The sequence below is a fragment of the Raphanus sativus genome, chromosome 6 (assembly GCF_000801105.2).
Source record: "Raphanus sativus cultivar WK10039 chromosome 6, ASM80110v3, whole genome shotgun sequence".
In the NCBI taxonomy this organism is placed as follows: Eukaryota; Viridiplantae; Streptophyta; class Magnoliopsida; order Brassicales; family Brassicaceae; genus Raphanus; species Raphanus sativus.
In genome coordinates this window covers 13,986,088-14,003,679 of record NC_079516.1, presented here as the reverse complement: position 1 = coordinate 14,003,679, position 17,592 = coordinate 13,986,088, and the positions used below count along the sequence as shown (strand labels likewise).

General features: G+C 30.8%; 2 protein-coding genes across 4 annotated transcripts; one reads left to right on the top strand and one right to left on the bottom strand.

Moving 5' to 3' along the window:
* The first annotated feature begins 1,930 nt into the window (after positions 1-1,930).
* On the top strand, positions 1,931-3,836 carry LOC108810471 (uncharacterized). 3 transcript variants are annotated; one of them, XM_056987492.1, is made up of 3 exons: positions 1,931-2,092; positions 2,234-2,355; positions 3,160-3,835. In XM_056987492.1, the coding sequence occupies exons 2-3, from the start codon at positions 2,236-2,238 to the stop codon at positions 3,733-3,735; spliced, it is 696 nt and encodes a 231-aa protein (XP_056843472.1). In that variant the 5' UTR covers positions 1,931-2,092; positions 2,234-2,235; the 3' UTR covers positions 3,736-3,835. The 3 variants fall into 3 exon arrangements, with proteins under 3 accessions (XP_056843472.1, XP_056843471.1, XP_056843473.1); XM_056987491.1 differs by having other exon boundaries at positions 2,193-2,355; XM_056987493.1 differs by having other exon boundaries at positions 2,002-2,076; positions 3,160-3,836.
* A 490-nt stretch (positions 3,837-4,326) lies between these two features.
* On the bottom strand, positions 4,327-7,872 carry LOC130495566 (uncharacterized). Its single transcript, XM_056986979.1, has one exon. It carries the CDS (start codon positions 7,870-7,872, stop codon positions 4,327-4,329), a length of 3,546 nt encoding a protein of 1,181 aa, XP_056842959.1.
* Between the last annotated feature and the right edge of the window lie 9,720 nt (positions 7,873-17,592).

Here is a 17,592-nt window from a genome sequence, read left to right as displayed (position 1 = left end):
TTATAAAGTGATACTTTTTATATAACAAAAAATGTTAGAATGACATTTATTATAAAATAGAGAGAGTATATAATTTTAACTAATTATAAAATAATTAACATATTTTAATTGATCACAAGCTATTCAATAAATACAAAAATTGTATTGAAATGTTAAAAGTACTTATATCCTGAAACAATTTTTTTGGCTCAACTCAAACTACTTACAACAAGAAACATTGAGAGTATTTGCTTAGCTCTCAAGCCTTCTCAAGCGTCCCCATAGAACTTAGTGGTAGTTGTTGTTGTGGAATGAACATGCAAGTGACAAGTCAATGGCTATATTCTCTAGTAAGTGGCACCACAACATCAACCTAATATGTACACTTAAGAAGTCCGGGTTATATAGTCAAGATTGCAAGAAAAAAACTTATTTTTGTGTTGTGATTCTGAAGTCTTAACAATGAAAACTTTGAGATATTTTTTGTTTATTTTACTATTGAATAAGGTTCCAGTTGACCCAAGATGGTGAAGTACAACTGAATATACATAGTCCCATCCATTAGTAAATTGTGTGGTATTAGTTATTAAAAGCAATTATAATGCTGGATTTCCTAGCAAATATTATCAAATTATAGTGCTGTTTATAAAAAAATATTTCCTAGCCTACTATCAAAAGTGTAAGGATTTACGACTACTCTGCTTGCATTAACAATTAGGACCACACTGGTGCATGCACTGCATGATGCTTGTAGAATTTTCAAAAATGTTATAATATTTGAATGGCATGTAATATTTTTTATCAACCCTTTTATATTATATTTAGAAATTCTGTAATCGAATTGTTGTTGTGTACTAATAAGAAAGAAAATGGCACCATCGTTCTGGTGGGGAAGCATCGGGGAATATACCTTTGCCAAATCAGCTGTGAAGTAAAGATAAAAGTCACCGTGGGCCTTTAGTGAGCCATTGATGTTCTGAAAAGTTTTCCATTCCTCAAAAATAAAATATCTTCATGTTCAATTAAAAGCAACACTAATTACCATTTTTGGCATTTTTCGTACGAAGTTTGTAACTTAAAATATTCTGGTGAGTACTTATATGTGAACTTTCATTTTCATTAATAATATAAGATTTCTTATGCATGCTTTTGGATTTTAAAAAATATAGTTTAAACTTTAAAGAAAACTCTTTGCATGCTTTTGAGTTGAGTTGTTGCCAAAACTCTTTGGAGTGATAGTTGTTGCCTTGTTGCAAAATGAAATAGAGACATTTTTGCATGCTTTTTCTTGTTAATTCATTAATTACTCCGTTGATTTCAACTGGTCAACATACAAGATTAAAAACTTTTCGCAAATCACAACAATAGGTTTTATTACTTCCTCCGTATTTGAAAGAAAAGATGTTTTAGAATTTATACAAATATTAATAAAAATGAAATATACATATTATTATTTATTGATTTTTAGTTGTTTTCAAGTTTTATATTTGCTTTCCAGTAAAATTATACCATTCATATTTTTAGATTTAAATTTATGTTTTAGAATTTAGATTAAAACATAAATGCAGTAACTTAAATATAAAACATCAATCTTTCAAATATAAAAAAAAAGTTAAAACATTAATTTTCTATATACAGAGAGAGTAATAGTAGTAAAAAGGTATCCTAAGTTGCATTTTAACATATTCTTTTCATTGTATAAATTATAAAAGCATTTTATGTTTTTGAGATTCCGTATAACTAGCTAACTAGAGGAGAAATATTGAACGTAATATCAACTTGCTTATTAAAAATCTAGATTCATTTAATTGATATGTATTTTAATTTCATTCAATAATTAAATGTGTGCTTTTGGTAGTAAAACATTGGCAAATGGCAAAACCCGGCCGGTCCAAACTTAACAACTAGGGTTCGTAAACGTTAAAAAAAAAAAAAAAAAAAAAAAAAAAACAACTAGGGTTCGTCGTTTACAAGTGGAGGCGTGTGTACATATATACACTAATACACACGTTTGTATGTACAGATTCAAATCTATAAAAGGAGATAGAGTGGCTGAGAATCCGGGTAGCACATAACGAAGCAGAGAGAGATACATAGGTCCGGAAGGGTCCACGTAAGACCCGTGCTTCGTTTTGATTCTCTCAATCTCTTCAGTCTTGTTTCATCTTTTATAATCATTTCTTGTCAATCTCATCGATCTGAAAACTCAAAAGAATGAAGCTTGAGTATTTGGATTACATATTGATGCCATTAGGAATGGGTTTGATGGTTCTCTATCATCTGTGGCTTCTCCACCGCATCATTCATCGTCCATCTTCCACCGTCATTGGCCTCAACGCCTTCAATCGCCGCCTCTGGGTCCAAGCCATGATGGAGGTCTTTTCCTTTTCTTATTATTATACCTCTTGTTTGTTTGATTCTCATATATAGCTAGATTTCTTAATTTAAAGTAAAGAGTATATGATTAATGTTTTCTCATAGATTTAGATCTCTCCGTATTTATCTGCATGAGTCGATGATCATCTTCCCAGGAAAATGAAAAGTTTTCCTCCAAAAATTTTATTTATTTATTTAAGCAAAAAAGAAAAATATTTATTTTGATTAAGCTTATTGGTTATAGTCTGCGGGTTGGGGTATAACTGAGAATCCCGTGAATATCTACCAACGCGTGTGGATGTGTGTTTATCTTCTCATATTGTATACCTTTTTTGGTGAAAGTTGCATAAATTGTTTACTTCTTACACATAACAATAAATATAAATTAGTCTGAACAACATATGATCAATGATATATATAAGTGTATGCATGTGTAGAGATTTTCCTGGAAAAGTATTTTTTCAAAGGTTTCTGTTCCTTTTGTATTGGAGGATGAGATTTGAGAATCTGTGCATAGTGTATATAACATATATATGTATGATTGTATGTATAATCATCATGCATGCTCCCCTCACCAATTGATAATTAGATTCTGGAAATTTCCTTAATAAATGAGTCTCAAAATATGCGTTGCATTGCTTGAGGAATAAAAAAAAAACAGATGCTTATGTCCTTAATTTTCAAAAAATGTAAAAAAGAAAAACAATTTTTGCTCTCAACCAAAAATATTTCTCGTTTTGATTTTCAGATTACTTGTTCAATTTGATTACAACTAATATATACCCTTACAACAAATGAGAATAGGACGCATCAAAAAACGGTGTCCTAGCGGTTCAAACTCTAAGGAACAACATAATGGCGTCAACACTATTAGCATCAACCGCAATAATGTTATGTTCACTAATCGCTGTACTAATGACCAGCGGCACGGGAGAACGATCAGTCTGGTTTGTGTTTGGAGACAAAAGCGACCGAGCCTTCTCCATCAAGTTTTTCGCAATCCTTGTTTGCTTCTTAGTCGCATTTCTTCTCAACGTCCAATCGATACGTTACTACAGCCATGCGAGCATCCTCATCAATGTCCCTTGTAAACAGCTCATGGCTGTTTCTTCGGGTGGTCATGGTCTTGTGATAAACCAAGATTATGTAGCTGCAACAGTTAACCGTGGGAGCTACTTCTGGTCGTTGGGACTAAGAGCGTTCTACTTCTCATCGCCTTTGTTCTTATGGATCTTTGGTCCCATCCCGATGTTCATAACTTGTTGCGTTCTTGTTTCGTTGTTGTACTTTCTTGATTTAACATTTGACTCGATGTCTTATAGCGTTGAGGTTGCAGATGTGGAGGAGACTGAGATTAGAAGCTTAGCTGAAAATGTGTAGTACTAAGGAGAGTTTTGTTTACTGGAACATCCTGATCTTATGAATTGTATCGATTCAGGTTCAATGGTTGTTGAACCGTGAGTTATTTATTGCTTAGTAAATAAAATGCTATCATCTCCAAGCTTTTCTAATACCGTTAAATTTATATTTTGTTCAACTTTTGTTCCGAGGTCTGGAAGTTACGTAGGTCTAGAATCTATTACAAAGTAAATAAAAATAAAAATTCTACTAGTGCCAATTGGAGGTGCATCAAAAATATTTTCTTTGAACTTCTAAATATATTTCCTAACGTTGGTAAAGTTTTATTTTTGCTTTTTTATGCGCATCGTAAAGTCTTGATATTGGTAAAAAGAAAATTTCGGAGGCATCATAATACTCGGTAAAGTTAATGTATATTTATATCAAATTAACTATATACTGATCATCCACTGAACCGTACTATAAGGTCAAATTTTAATTGTTTCTGGTCAATCACATTAATTGTTTGAGATCTCTTTCGTAGCATTTTATAAATACGACAAATGTTTTTTTTTTTTTTGAGCAACAAAATACGACAAATGTTTTTTTTTTTTTGTCAGCGACAATACAGACTCATATTGACTCTGTTAACCAAACTGGAGGATCCGTATCCATATGGACGATGTAAGATGTTTGCTTTTTTGCACTACGTGCTAGACAGTCCGTCTTCATGTTTTTTGTCCTGGGTACATGGACCACCTCCGAAGAAGTAAAACTTCTTCTCAGACTCTTTATGTCTTCCAAATAACTTGCAAAAGCTGGCCATTCATCTGGTTCAGAAACAATCTTCACCACCTGCGAACAATCCGTTGCAAACGTAACATTATACTGTCTCAAATTTCTCATACATTCCATTGCCCAAATCAATGCCTCAATCTCTGAGTGCAGAGGAGAAAGACTTGCTCTCGTATTCCTTGCACCCATTAACCCATCAAAACCTTCCAAAGTACTATACCATCCTTGGCCTGATAAATTCTCATTGACCTTCCATGATCCATCCGAGAAACACCATATGCCCGGAATTAATTGAACCTGTGGTGTGGCTGTTATCGTTGAAACTTCTAATCCTTGGTTAATGCTGTTTTGTGCTTCTTTCCAAAGCCGGGACTCAGTTTCGGCCAACTGAAGAGTATCCCGAGGATCAATATCCAAATTACTAAAAACTTTACAATTTCTTGCCTTCCAAATGTACCATAATATCCATGCGAAATGATGGTCCTCACTTACTGGGGTAACCCTCCAGAATAAATGATCCATATTTGCAAATAATGAGTTGCTGGAGAAGATTGTTGGATTTGATGGAATACTAGACAACGCCCAAACTTGTACCGCGGGTGGACATTCAAAGAAAATATGATTGATTGATTCTTCCTGATCTCCACATCTTGTGCATATAGTATCTCCTTGTATTCCTCTGGCTTTTAGATTTTTCTTCACCGCTATACAACCAGAAAGCATTTGCCATAGGAAATGTTTCATTTTAGGTGGACATTTTATTTTCCAACACTGCGCCTTCAAAGGGGTGATGGATGGTCCTAACTCTGGTAATGCACGATCTCTATCTGGATATACCCTTTCAATCTGATAACCAGACTTAACTGTATACCTCCCATTATTATTGAAATGCCAGCCATCTCTATCCGTTATCATAGATCTGCTCAACGGGATGCTTAGAATAATCTTAACATCTTCAGGGTCAACCAAACTCTGAATCGTTTGAATATTCCATGTCCTCGAATTCTCATTGATGAGTGAATCTACCGTCAGGTCCGGGAACTGATTGTGGTGGTTTTTATTTGCTGGTCTCGGGCGGGTGGATGGAAGCCAGGGATCATTCCATACTGATATGGTTGATCCTGATCCCACCCTTTTGATTAGTCCTTTGCTTACCAGAGATCTAGCCGAAACAATACTTCGCCATCCATAGGACGCCGAGTACGAGCGAATTGGTTCCAAAGGTGATGAATTTCTAAAATATCGACCTTTGAAAACACGAGAAAATAGAGCTTGAGGTTTCTCTATTAATCTCCAGAATTGCTTTCCTAGCATTGCTGTGTTAAAATCCATAAAATCTTTAAAGCCCAATCCTCCTTCTTCTTTAGGTAAACACACTTTATCCCAAGATTGCCAATGCATACCTCTAGTTGCACCTCCTGGACTCCACCAAAATTTTGCCACTACACTCGTAAGCTTCTTAATTACTGTTTTTGGAATGCGGAAACTAGCCATTACGTGGTTTGGTAGTGCTGTGACTACCGATTTGATGATTACTTCCTTTCCTCCCTTTGAAAAGAATCTAAAGGTCCAACCATTTACTCTATCATTTAGGCGTTCATGAATAAAACCGAATACCTGAATTTTTGAGCCACTCAAATTTTCAGGTATTCCTAGGTAAAATCCTATCCCGCCTTGATTTTGTATCCCAAGTATATCCCTTAATTCCTGTCTTTCCGGGTCTCCAATTTTGTGCCCAAACTGAATCGAAGATTTATCAAAATTTATCTGTTGTCCCGATACCTTCTCATATTCCTTTAGAATCCTGATAATTGTCTGACACTCCTCTTTTTTTGCCTTACAGAAGAAGAGGCTGTCATCGGCAAAAAGCAGATGAGAAATAGATGGACAAGCCCTGGCCACCTTTATACCTGTCAGCTGTTTTTCCCGTTCAGCCTTATTAATATTTGCAATCAGTGCTTCTGTGCACAAAATAAACAAATACGGTGAGAGCGGGTCCCCTTGTCTAAGTCCTCTCTCCGGAATAATATTTCCTCTCGGCTGTCCGTTCAGTAAAACTCTGTATTGTACTGATGATATGCATTCCATTATGAGTTTAATCCAATGATGATCAAAACCCATTTTTAATAAAACCTCCTCAATAAACCTCCATTCCACTCTATCATAAGCTTTACTCATATCCGTCTTAATAGCCATAAACTTGTTCTGACAGGCCTTATTTGTTCTCAAAACGTAGAACATTTTCTGGGCAATCAAAATGTTATCCGAGATCAGTCTGCCGGGCACGAAAGCTGACTGAGTTTCTGAGATAAGCAATGGAAGACACACCTTTAACCTCTGACATAATACGTTGGAAATAATCTTGTATCCTACATTACATAGACTTATAGGTCGTAATTCTTTCATCTTTGTAGGTTTCTCCGTTTTCGGGATTAAACAAATATTGGTCGTGTTTAACCTTATATCCAACTCCCCAGAAGTAATAAAATCATTTACCAAATCTAATAATTCCTTCTTGATTATATTCCACGAATGCTGAAAAAATAAAGCCGTCATCCCATCCGGTCCCGGAGCCTTCTCCGGGTGCATCATAAAAAGTGCCTGACGAACCTCTTCCTCCGTTGCTAATCTAATTAGTCTCTGGTTCATTTGAGGAGTAATAGATGATGATACCTCCTCTAGAAAACCATCAAACTCGGTCGGGGATGTTGTCTGGAATAAATCCTCGAAATAGTCTACTGCGACTTTTTCCAATCCCTGATCCTTAACCACCCAATTACCATTTTCATCATAAAGTCCGACGATTCTATTCCTAGTACGGCGTTGTTTTGTTAGGCCATGATAGAATTTTGTATTAAGATCCCCTGCTGTATTCCACGTATTCCGACTTTTCTGATGCCAATATTCTTCTTCATCCTTATACGCCTCCTGTAACTTTTTAGATATGTTTAAAATATCCTCTTGAGTACTATTATTATCCGTTTGTACCTCCTCAAGAGCCTTCTGAAGGTCGCCAATTTTCTCCTTCCCGTAGGGAGGATTATTCTTTCGCCATGTTGAGATCTCGTGCCTACAATTTATAATTCTTGAAACAAAATTGCTCTCCCTTTCTCCTTCATTATTCCTTGAAGTGTCATCCCATCCCCTCGCAATAGTTTCAATCAATCCGTTCTGACCAATCCATCTTTTGTAAAAGCGAAATTGACCTCTACGTTTCTGCACTTTGTCTTCAAGGAAAGCCACTATTGGCCTGTGATCGGACCCCACTAAACCAAGATACTCAGTATATGAACACGGGAAAAGTGTGTGCCAATCTTCATTTGCTAATGCGCGATCTAACCGACATTTAACCATCACCTTATTCTTCCTTCCTTGCCAAGACATTTTGTTTCCCCGGGCTGGGAATTCTAGTAAACCAGTATTCCTAATCATGTCATTAAAAGGAACAAAAGAAGCTTGGCTTCTTATAGTACCCTTTCTTTCTCATGATTACCCGTGATCTCATTTAAATCTCCAATAATAAACCATGGTTCCGCTCGAGCTAGTCCATATCGTGTTAGCCGTTCCCATACTTGTTCCCTTAATTTTTGGACTGGCTCTCCATAGACGAATGTCATAAAAATCTGTTTTCCAAGTGCCTCCGCTTCAACATCAATCATACGATTACTAAAATAGAGGATTTTAACTTGGTACTCATTATTAAAATAAAGAGCTAATCTACCACTCGTCCCAATTGGGTTCACCGTAACTAAATTGTCAAATCCAAAATGGGCTTGAAATCCCTGGACAAAGGCAAAATCTTGTTTTGTTTCCGACAAAAATAAAAAATCTGGTTTGTGCTTGTGCCATATTTCCCTTAGGTAACTAATTGTCCATTTACTTTCCAATACCTCTGCAATTCCAACTTAGCACTCTCGTAAAATAAATTTTAATTTGCCCTCGCGAGCTAGACTAGTGGGTATAAAGAGACCCGCAACACCTCCAACGACCAATTGCCCTGCCTTAGTGTCCATAGTATAAAGATCGATAGGCCAAAATACACAGGCTAAGCGACTTCGTGTCTTTTGTCTTTTAGTCTGGAGCGATTTCAGAACTTGGTATAATGAGACCAAGTAATGATTGTATGCCCAACGCCACAAATTAACCACAGCTTGCCCACTTTGACCATTTATATTCATACTCCCATTTCTGCAAAATGCCTTATCCAACACTCAAAAAACAAGAATCCAGGCCGAGGGAGCCTCTCTGAGAACGACAATCCAAAAAGTCAAACTAAACTTTAAAGAATTGATATAGATATACGAGATTATTGGCAGATAGTATGTTAAGATTCTTTAAATTTAATGCAACAATTTCTTTTAAATATTCCATCTGTTTCATAATTTTATTTTGCTCGAAAGCAAATACTCTTTTTGTTTCATTTTAATTGTCGTTCTAGGTTTATATACACTGATTAAGAAAACATATCATTTTGTATATTTCCAAGATAAAAACACAATTACCTACATCTAGCCACATTTCAACTAATAGAAAAATAAAATGAAAAATCTTTTTAATAAATTTTGCATTGAAACTCTAAAACAATACTTATTTTAAAACGAAATTTTTTTCCTACGCGACAATTAAATTGAAACGGATGGAGTATAATTCTGCAAACCCAAAGTAGTTTTGTATAATAAATCTGATTTTCACTCTTTTAAATAATCAATAAATTTTTATTTAAATTATTTTTATTTAATTAATCATATATTAAATAGAGATATATTATTCAATTATACAAATATCTTAATCTCCCTAAAAAGTAGGGGTGAGCTTTCGGGTACCCATTCGACTTCGGTTCGGATCTATTCGGGTTTCAGATTTTCGTGGTCAAAGATTTCAGCCCCATTCGGATATTTCTAAATTTCGGTTTGGGTTCGGTTCGGATCCTTGTGGGTTCGGTTCGGGTCCAAATAACCCACTTAAATTATTTTTAAAATTTAAAAATTTATTATATACTTTAAATTTCACAAAATCTATAAACAAAATAATATATTACATGTAAATTTGAATAACATGTGTCAAAGTACCTAAACTTAACATATAAATTGGTTTGGTTTGAATATTTTAGGTTTTTGAGTATACTTTAACTATTTAGACATATATTTTTGACTATTTGTATATAGTTTCAAGTATTTTAGACAACTTAAAAGTTTCATATATATTTTGGATGTTTTTAATATACATTAAATCTATAAATAGTTAATATATATGTATATTAATCTATTTCAGATACGTTCGGATATCTGAAATACTTCAGTTCAGATTGGATTTGGTTTTACTTCTCTAAATACCAAAAATTTGAACTCGTTCGGATATTTAATCAATTTCGGTTTCGATCTGGTACTACTTTTTTGGATCGGGTTCGGTTTGGTTCTTCGGATTCGGTTTTTTGCCCAGCCCTACTAAAAAGCATTAAAGTAACCCTTATTTTGAAACGGAGGGAATAACAAAAATCTATATTCAAAACCGATTTAGTTTATATATTTTCTCTGTTCCAAAATACAGTAAAACCTCTATAAATTAATATTTGATAAATTATAATCTCTATAAATTAATAAGTTTTACCGGTTCCAACTTGGACTGGTTCAAAATTTGACACAAATAGATAAAATAATAAGATAGTATTTTTTAGTAAATTCTATGTAAGAATATGCTCTCATTAAAATTATAAATTAATATTGTATATATATACATATTTTATATAAGTAGAAGCTATTATTATATTTTTGTTTTATATCACAATCGAATTATTTTATATTTTCTTAACACTTAATATATTTTTGATGAGATTTAGTAATATTATATCTAAACCCACATTTAGTTTCTATGCAATATATATTATATACACAAAATAATATAATGAAATTAATATAAATGTCAAATTTCAAAAATAACAATTAATGTATATACACTAAATGATATATTTTAGGGAATTTTTATATTTACCATTTTGTTAATACTATTACTCATGTTCACCATTACTAAAAAAGCATTTTCAAAAATATCTTCTTCGTTAGAACGCAAAAGATTCATATACCTATGTTCTCTATATATATAATAAATAATTATTTTAAAAAATAATAATAATAATAAATAATATTTTTTTTTGATGTTTTCGAATTATACATTTTGAAATTCGAACCCTAAACCCTAAACCATCACATCTAAACCATAAAATATAAACCTTAAACCCCACCCCTCAACTCTAAACCTAAACCATAAACCTTAAACATTAAACTCTAAACTCTAAATCCTACTACACCTCTCAACTCTAAACCTAAGTTTATATTAGTTAATCATAGGGTTATAAATGTATTTTTTCATTTTTAAAACTGAGGATAACATCGGTTAGTGTAAACATGAAAAATGGTATTATGAATATGATAATTTTGGCGATTTCCCAATATTTATCTTATCTTAGAATAAATATATCTTTTTGTCATCAAAATATATCTTAAATAAAAAATCTAAATAAGGAAACTTTTATAAATTAATATCTCTATAAATTAATAAAACTTAAAGTCTCAAAATTATTAATTTATAGAGATTCTACCGTAGATGCCGTTCTAAAGACTTTCAAATAAATTAAGAAATAATTAAATATTTTATTTTACTCTTATATAATTATTTAAATTTTATTGTATTTATTAACTTCCTTAATTTAAGTAAGTGTATGATAAATAAATCAATAAAAATTTCATTAAAATCATAAAATTATCATTTATTTTGTAGCAAAAAATTTACTCTGAAACTACATTTAAATTAAAATGGAGAGAGTATATTTTTGAATATTGTGTTTATATTAGCTTTAAAAAAAAATATCTTTAAAAATACGATAAGGTATTGTTGTTATTATTTTCATATATATTTTGATTATAACCTTCTGCCATCATTACTAACGGGATTATTTAAAAATTACTCTATTAATAGTTTGAAATTTTAAAATTGCACCTGCTATTTTTTTTTTAAACTACACTTTATTCAGTGTGAATTGATATTTTTATCCGGATCAGATATTTTAATAATTAAACAAAATTCAAAATTAATGATAATAATATTATTATTGTTATTTATGTTTAAGATAAATTTGTTGTATTGAGATAAATATGTTATTTTAAATTTTAAGTTATTTAAAATAACAAGGACATAATGAAATAAAGAAATTATGATTTGTTTCCATTCCACTCTCCAAAAACTTCAACTATACTGCATGATTTTCCAGAAAAGAAAAGAAAAACAGAGCTATTTTCAAAATATAATAGATATAGAAACTCAATATGATTTATGAATTAGCAAATTTTTAGTGAGATGAGAAAAAGAATCTGTGAAACTAGAGAAATTTTTTTTTTTCAGAAACGTGGATACGAAAAAGGAGACGCGTCTTGTTTTTTTTTTCTTCTGTCCCAAAATAAATAGTTTAAGATATATTAAAGAATATTGAGTAGATACTTAAAAAAGTTAAACAATTTTTTTTGTAAAATTGTTACTTTAAATATAAAATAAATTAGGAATTGGAGAATATTCAAATTGGACGATTTAGTAAATTTGTATATACATAAGTGAATTTTTCAAAAAATAAAAAATAGTTTAATTTTAAATTAAAATCTAAATGGAGTGTCTTTCTCTAAATTTTCACTAAACAAATATTATTTTATGTGATTAATTTACAGCGAATTTGAAAATGTACCAACTGATTTTTTAATTTATACACCTAGAAATGCATAAGTAAACGTGATGTTTTAAACAGTCTGTGGTGAGCAAATCAAATCGTAAACATATGCAGCGTCTGACTCGGAAGTCGCACACACTGACACACACTTTCAAGATGCCGGAAACTTGACCTAAATTTGAGGAATTTTGTTGCAAGAAAATCCAAAGTTAGTAAAATACAAGGTTCAGTAGCCACTGCATTTTTTGGTACATTAGCAGCAACATTTTCAGGTGCTGCAACCACGGGCTTTACCACTATAGAAGAAGATTATTGTGTGGTTACAGCCGTTGTTCCCTCACTCGCTTCGGCGCTATCTTACAGTTTAGTTGAGACAATCTATTTGGTTTGGTTCAGTTGGTTTCACTTATTGGGCTTTAATAGAAAACTCTAGTAGTAAAATGGGGTTGTTGGCCCACTTTTATATAATTTATTTATCCCATTTGCAACTTATGGACCACTATCCAAACTTGTCCGTAAGAACTAAGAACGTTCGTATATATTATAACAGCATCAAAAGTAGGGCTGGGAAAAAATCCGAACCCGAAAAACCGAACCGAACCCGATCCAAAAAAGTAGCACCGAATCCGAACCAAAATTGATTAAATATCCGAACGGGTTCAAAATTTCGGTATTTAAAGAACCGAAACCGAGTCCGATCCGAACCGAAGTATTTTGGGTACCCGAATGTATCCGAAATAAATTTATATACTTAAATATATACATTATTTTTATATATAATACATATTAAAAATATTAAAAATATATAAGATACCTCTAAGTTTTCCAAAATACTCGAAAAATATATGCAAATAGTCAAAAGTAAATGTTTAAAATAGCTAAAGTATACTGAAAACACTAAAAATAGTTAAATATCTATTGATTTTTTATCCAAATATTCAAAGAAAACTAATTTATATGTTAAATTAAGCTATTTTGACATATATGTTATGAAAATTTATATGTAATATATTATCTTTCTTATAGATTTTGAAAATTTAAAGTATATAATAAATTTTGAAAATTTAAAAACATTTTAAATGGGTTATCCGAACCCGAACCGAACCTCCAAAAATCCGAACCGAACCCAAACCGAAATTTAGAAATATCCGAATGGAGCTGAAATCTTTGACCCCGAAAACCCGAAACCCGAATGGACTGAACCGAAACCCGAATGGGTACCCGAACGCCCAGCCCTAATCAAAAGCTTAAGATTATGTATGTCTAAGCAAACAGAGAAGATGTTTTAGATAAATGATTTTCTTCTTAAAGTATTTTAGGCGTCGACTGAAAGAATTGTTTTTGACAAATGTTGATTATTGTATATTCGATAGAAGGAAGTTTTTATAGAAGGTGAAAAATAAATGAAAACGTATCGGTGACAAAAGTCTTTTTGATAGTTAATGATACTAGATCCCTAATATAAGTTTGAGACTATTGCTATCCAATGTGATTAACAATTATTTACAGTAATTAATTAACGAATATAAATGTAAAGTAAATATTTGCTTTAGAAAATGTATTTAAATACAACTGCTTCCAGTATAGTTAAATTACATGAATATATAAAGTATGTTCATTCCAAATTTCCAATCTGTGTTTCAAAAAAAGGTACATTCCAATCTTAATGCCATTGCAGTTGGACTCATGTCACCACATGCGATGCACCAACACCAAGTAACTTTATCCCAGCTATTTTAGAACTCACGTATCATGTCATATAATTCATGAGCTAAAAAGTGTCATTTAAAAATTGAGAAAAATGTTATATAATTCATTCAATATTCAGACTAAAGAAGGCAACTCAAACTTTTGAAGCGTAATACCATACAATCGTGGATATGACTCGATGTTTTAAAACATTAACATGCCACGTAACATTAGATAAAAAAAAGTTTATACTCTCTCTGTTTCGAATTATTTGTCGTTCTAGAGAAAAAAATCTATCCTATTAAAAGTGAAGTACAAATGGAAAATAACCCTTAATTTTTCTTACTATTTACCAACTTTTGCCATTCTCTTTAATAATAACTATCCAATTAAAATTATCATTAATTATCTATCTACCTAAATATTCTCTAACCATATAAGAAATATTTTTTTCAGCAAAAAAATGATTTTGAATATGGTAAACGTGAATTGCTTTTGACTAACCATAATTCTTTATAATTTTTAAACAGCCTTATCAATTAAAAATATATAAAAGAAATAATATCAACTATTAAATATTTTAATGTTACAAAAGAGCATAATATATTAATAATACATTTAACTATATATCAATTTAAATATTTGTAAGTTGATCACCTATTTAATTTATTTTAATTTTGTCCCAGAACATCATAATATATTAATAATATATTTAACTCAACATAATATATTTACAATGTTTTGAAAAATTGGACCAGACATCCACTCGGAATTATAGTTGAATCAATGGTGGGACCGGTCCAACTGGTTCAACCAGTTTTTAAAACTGTGTGGGAATCTATGTATATTTTACCTATATTCTTAAAACTAAGTACAAATTAGATTTGTTTGAAAACATATATAGTAGAATTAAAAATAAGTTTGATTGGAAACATGGATAACAATTTTTTTTAAAAAGTTTGTTTGAAAACATGGATAACAAATTAAAAAGAGTTTTATTTGGAAACATGGATAACGGTTTAAAAAGAAAGGTTTGCTTGGAAACATGGATAGTTGTTTTTAAAAATAGTTTTATTTGGAAATGTGGATAACATTTTCCAAAAGAGGTTTGTTTAAAAACTCGATAGCAGTATATTAAAAAGAATAGTAATTAGCTTATGTTACTAAGAAAAATTGAAAGTTCATTATATTATCAGAAACTATCTATCTCACTCTATTTTAAAATATACGAAAACGGGTCCATATAATTACTTAAAAATGTTTTTCTCTAAAATCATCACAAACAAAATTTAAACTTTATGTACATATTTCAAATCAAAATAATAATTTAAAATTTATTTATATCAAAAATTGATTCAAAATATACGTATATTCAAAATTTTATTTTTACTAAAATATTTTCCAATAACTATTATTAAAAAATGTTTTCAATATATATAAGAAAAATACAATACAAAGCCCAATTTCATATACCAACTTAAATTCTGGCTTTTATTTTTCACATTAAGTTTTAAAAATATAATATATGTGATCATTTATATTTTGCTACGTATAAAATACTATTAATTATATGATTACGTATATGACGATACATATAAAATACGATTAACTATATGATGGCACATATATGATGTATAATAGTGGCTGAGGGATGGTTGTTCGGGTACCAATTCAGGTTCGATTCAGATCAATTTGAGTTTTGGGTTTCTGAGGTCAAAAATTCAAGTCTCATTCGAATATTTCTAAATTTTGGTCCGAGTTCGATTTTGATTTTTGAGGTTCAGTCCGGGTTCGGATAACCCATTTAATTTTTTTTTAAGTTCATTAAATACTTTGATTTTCTCAAAAATCTACAAACAAAATAATGTATTACATATAAAATCTAATAAAAAAATGTTAGAATACCTAAACTTAACATATAAATTTATTTGTTTTAAATATTTGGATCGAGAATCAATAATTTTCAAGTATTTTAGTATTTTAAGTATACTTTAATTATTTTAGATATTTACTTTTGACTATTTGTATATATTTTCAAGTACTTAAACCAACTTAAAAATATCATATTATGGATATAAATATATTTCAGATACATTCGGGTACCCGTAATACTTCGGTTTGGATTGGATTCGGTTTTGGTCCTCTAAATACCAAAATTTTGAATAATTCGGATATTTAATCAATGTTGGTTTGGGTTTGGTACTACTTGCTCGGATCGATTTCAATTTGGCTCTTCGGATTCAGATTTTTTTTGCCTACCTCTGATATTGACATGAAAATAAATACCAACATATTTTTAAAAATACATCCGCGCGGGCGCGCGGGTCAAAAATCTAGTTTGTTTTAAAGTAAGTGTTGTTTTTGGTTTTCAATACAAAATTTATTGATAATATTCTTTATTTTATTTTTCTATTGGTTGATATATGTTTAAGTGTATTGGTAATAGTGTTTTTATTTTGGAAATGTGTAAAACTAAATGTTTTCTTAATTTGTGCGTATAAACTTAGAGCGTCAAGTAATATGAAACGGAGAGAGTATATTATAGCATAAAAACTAAGACACTTAGGAGTTAGATTAGTCAATATGGCTTTTTGTTTTTGACTTTTTGGATATACTTTGAATCGGATTAAAGTCGCATATTGCCGGTTGGTATAAAAGGGAAACCATCATGTTATTTCCAGAACGATCTGCAAAATGTTTCAATAAATCACCTTATATACTCCCTTAAAACATTTCACGCAAATTTAGAATATTTCCAACCTAATTCCATTTTTACCCAAAATAAAATAAAAGTGAATATAAAATAATAAATACTCTAACTCAATTTCATTTTTCACTTTATTTTGAAGTTTACTACATAAATGAAGTAATTTATTTTTTATTTGTTCATAATTCTATTATAGAGTAGAGAATTAAATATGATTGAAGTACTTTTACTCTATATTCATTTTTTACTTTATTTTGGAAGAAAAATGAAGTTTTATTGGAAATGCTTTTAAATTACTTATACAATACCTATTTTAACTTTTTTTTTAGTTTTTATATATATTTGATTTATTCTAGAAATTATTACGAAAGATCATAGTGGAAGGTTGATGAAAAAAAAGATAGTGGAAGGTTAAAAGAAGTCAAATTTGGTTATTGTTGCCTAGAATTTTGGAAAGGTCAAATTTGGTTATTGTTGCCTAGAATTTTGGAAAGGTCAACATCAAATGGAAGGAATATCATTTATCAGCAAAAAAAAAACCATCAGTAAAAATAAAATAAAAAAATCCGGAATGTCTGTCCAGGTTATTGATTCGTCATAATATCAGGCTAATTTTGAGATAAACAAACCATTCCACAATTAGTTTGATGTCACATCATCGTGACTAAAAGTCTACAACAATAGCTGAGGCACAAGACTGGATATATGGACATAAATGAATATTGCTCGCTGGGGCACAAGACTATATGGAGATTAATGAATTTTGTTATACAGTGTTTTTTTTTTGTTCGACGGCAATTTTGTTATACAGTGTTATATGGACTAATTAATAAGAGATTAATTGATTAAAGATGCATGTATACATGCAACATGTTGTATACACTGACTCAATTCCAGGTGTTTGGGCCCATGTAAACATGGACCAGAACTGTTTACCTTTTACATGTTTTTTAATAAACAACTAGATTTTGATCCGCGCTTTTGAAGCGCGGAATAT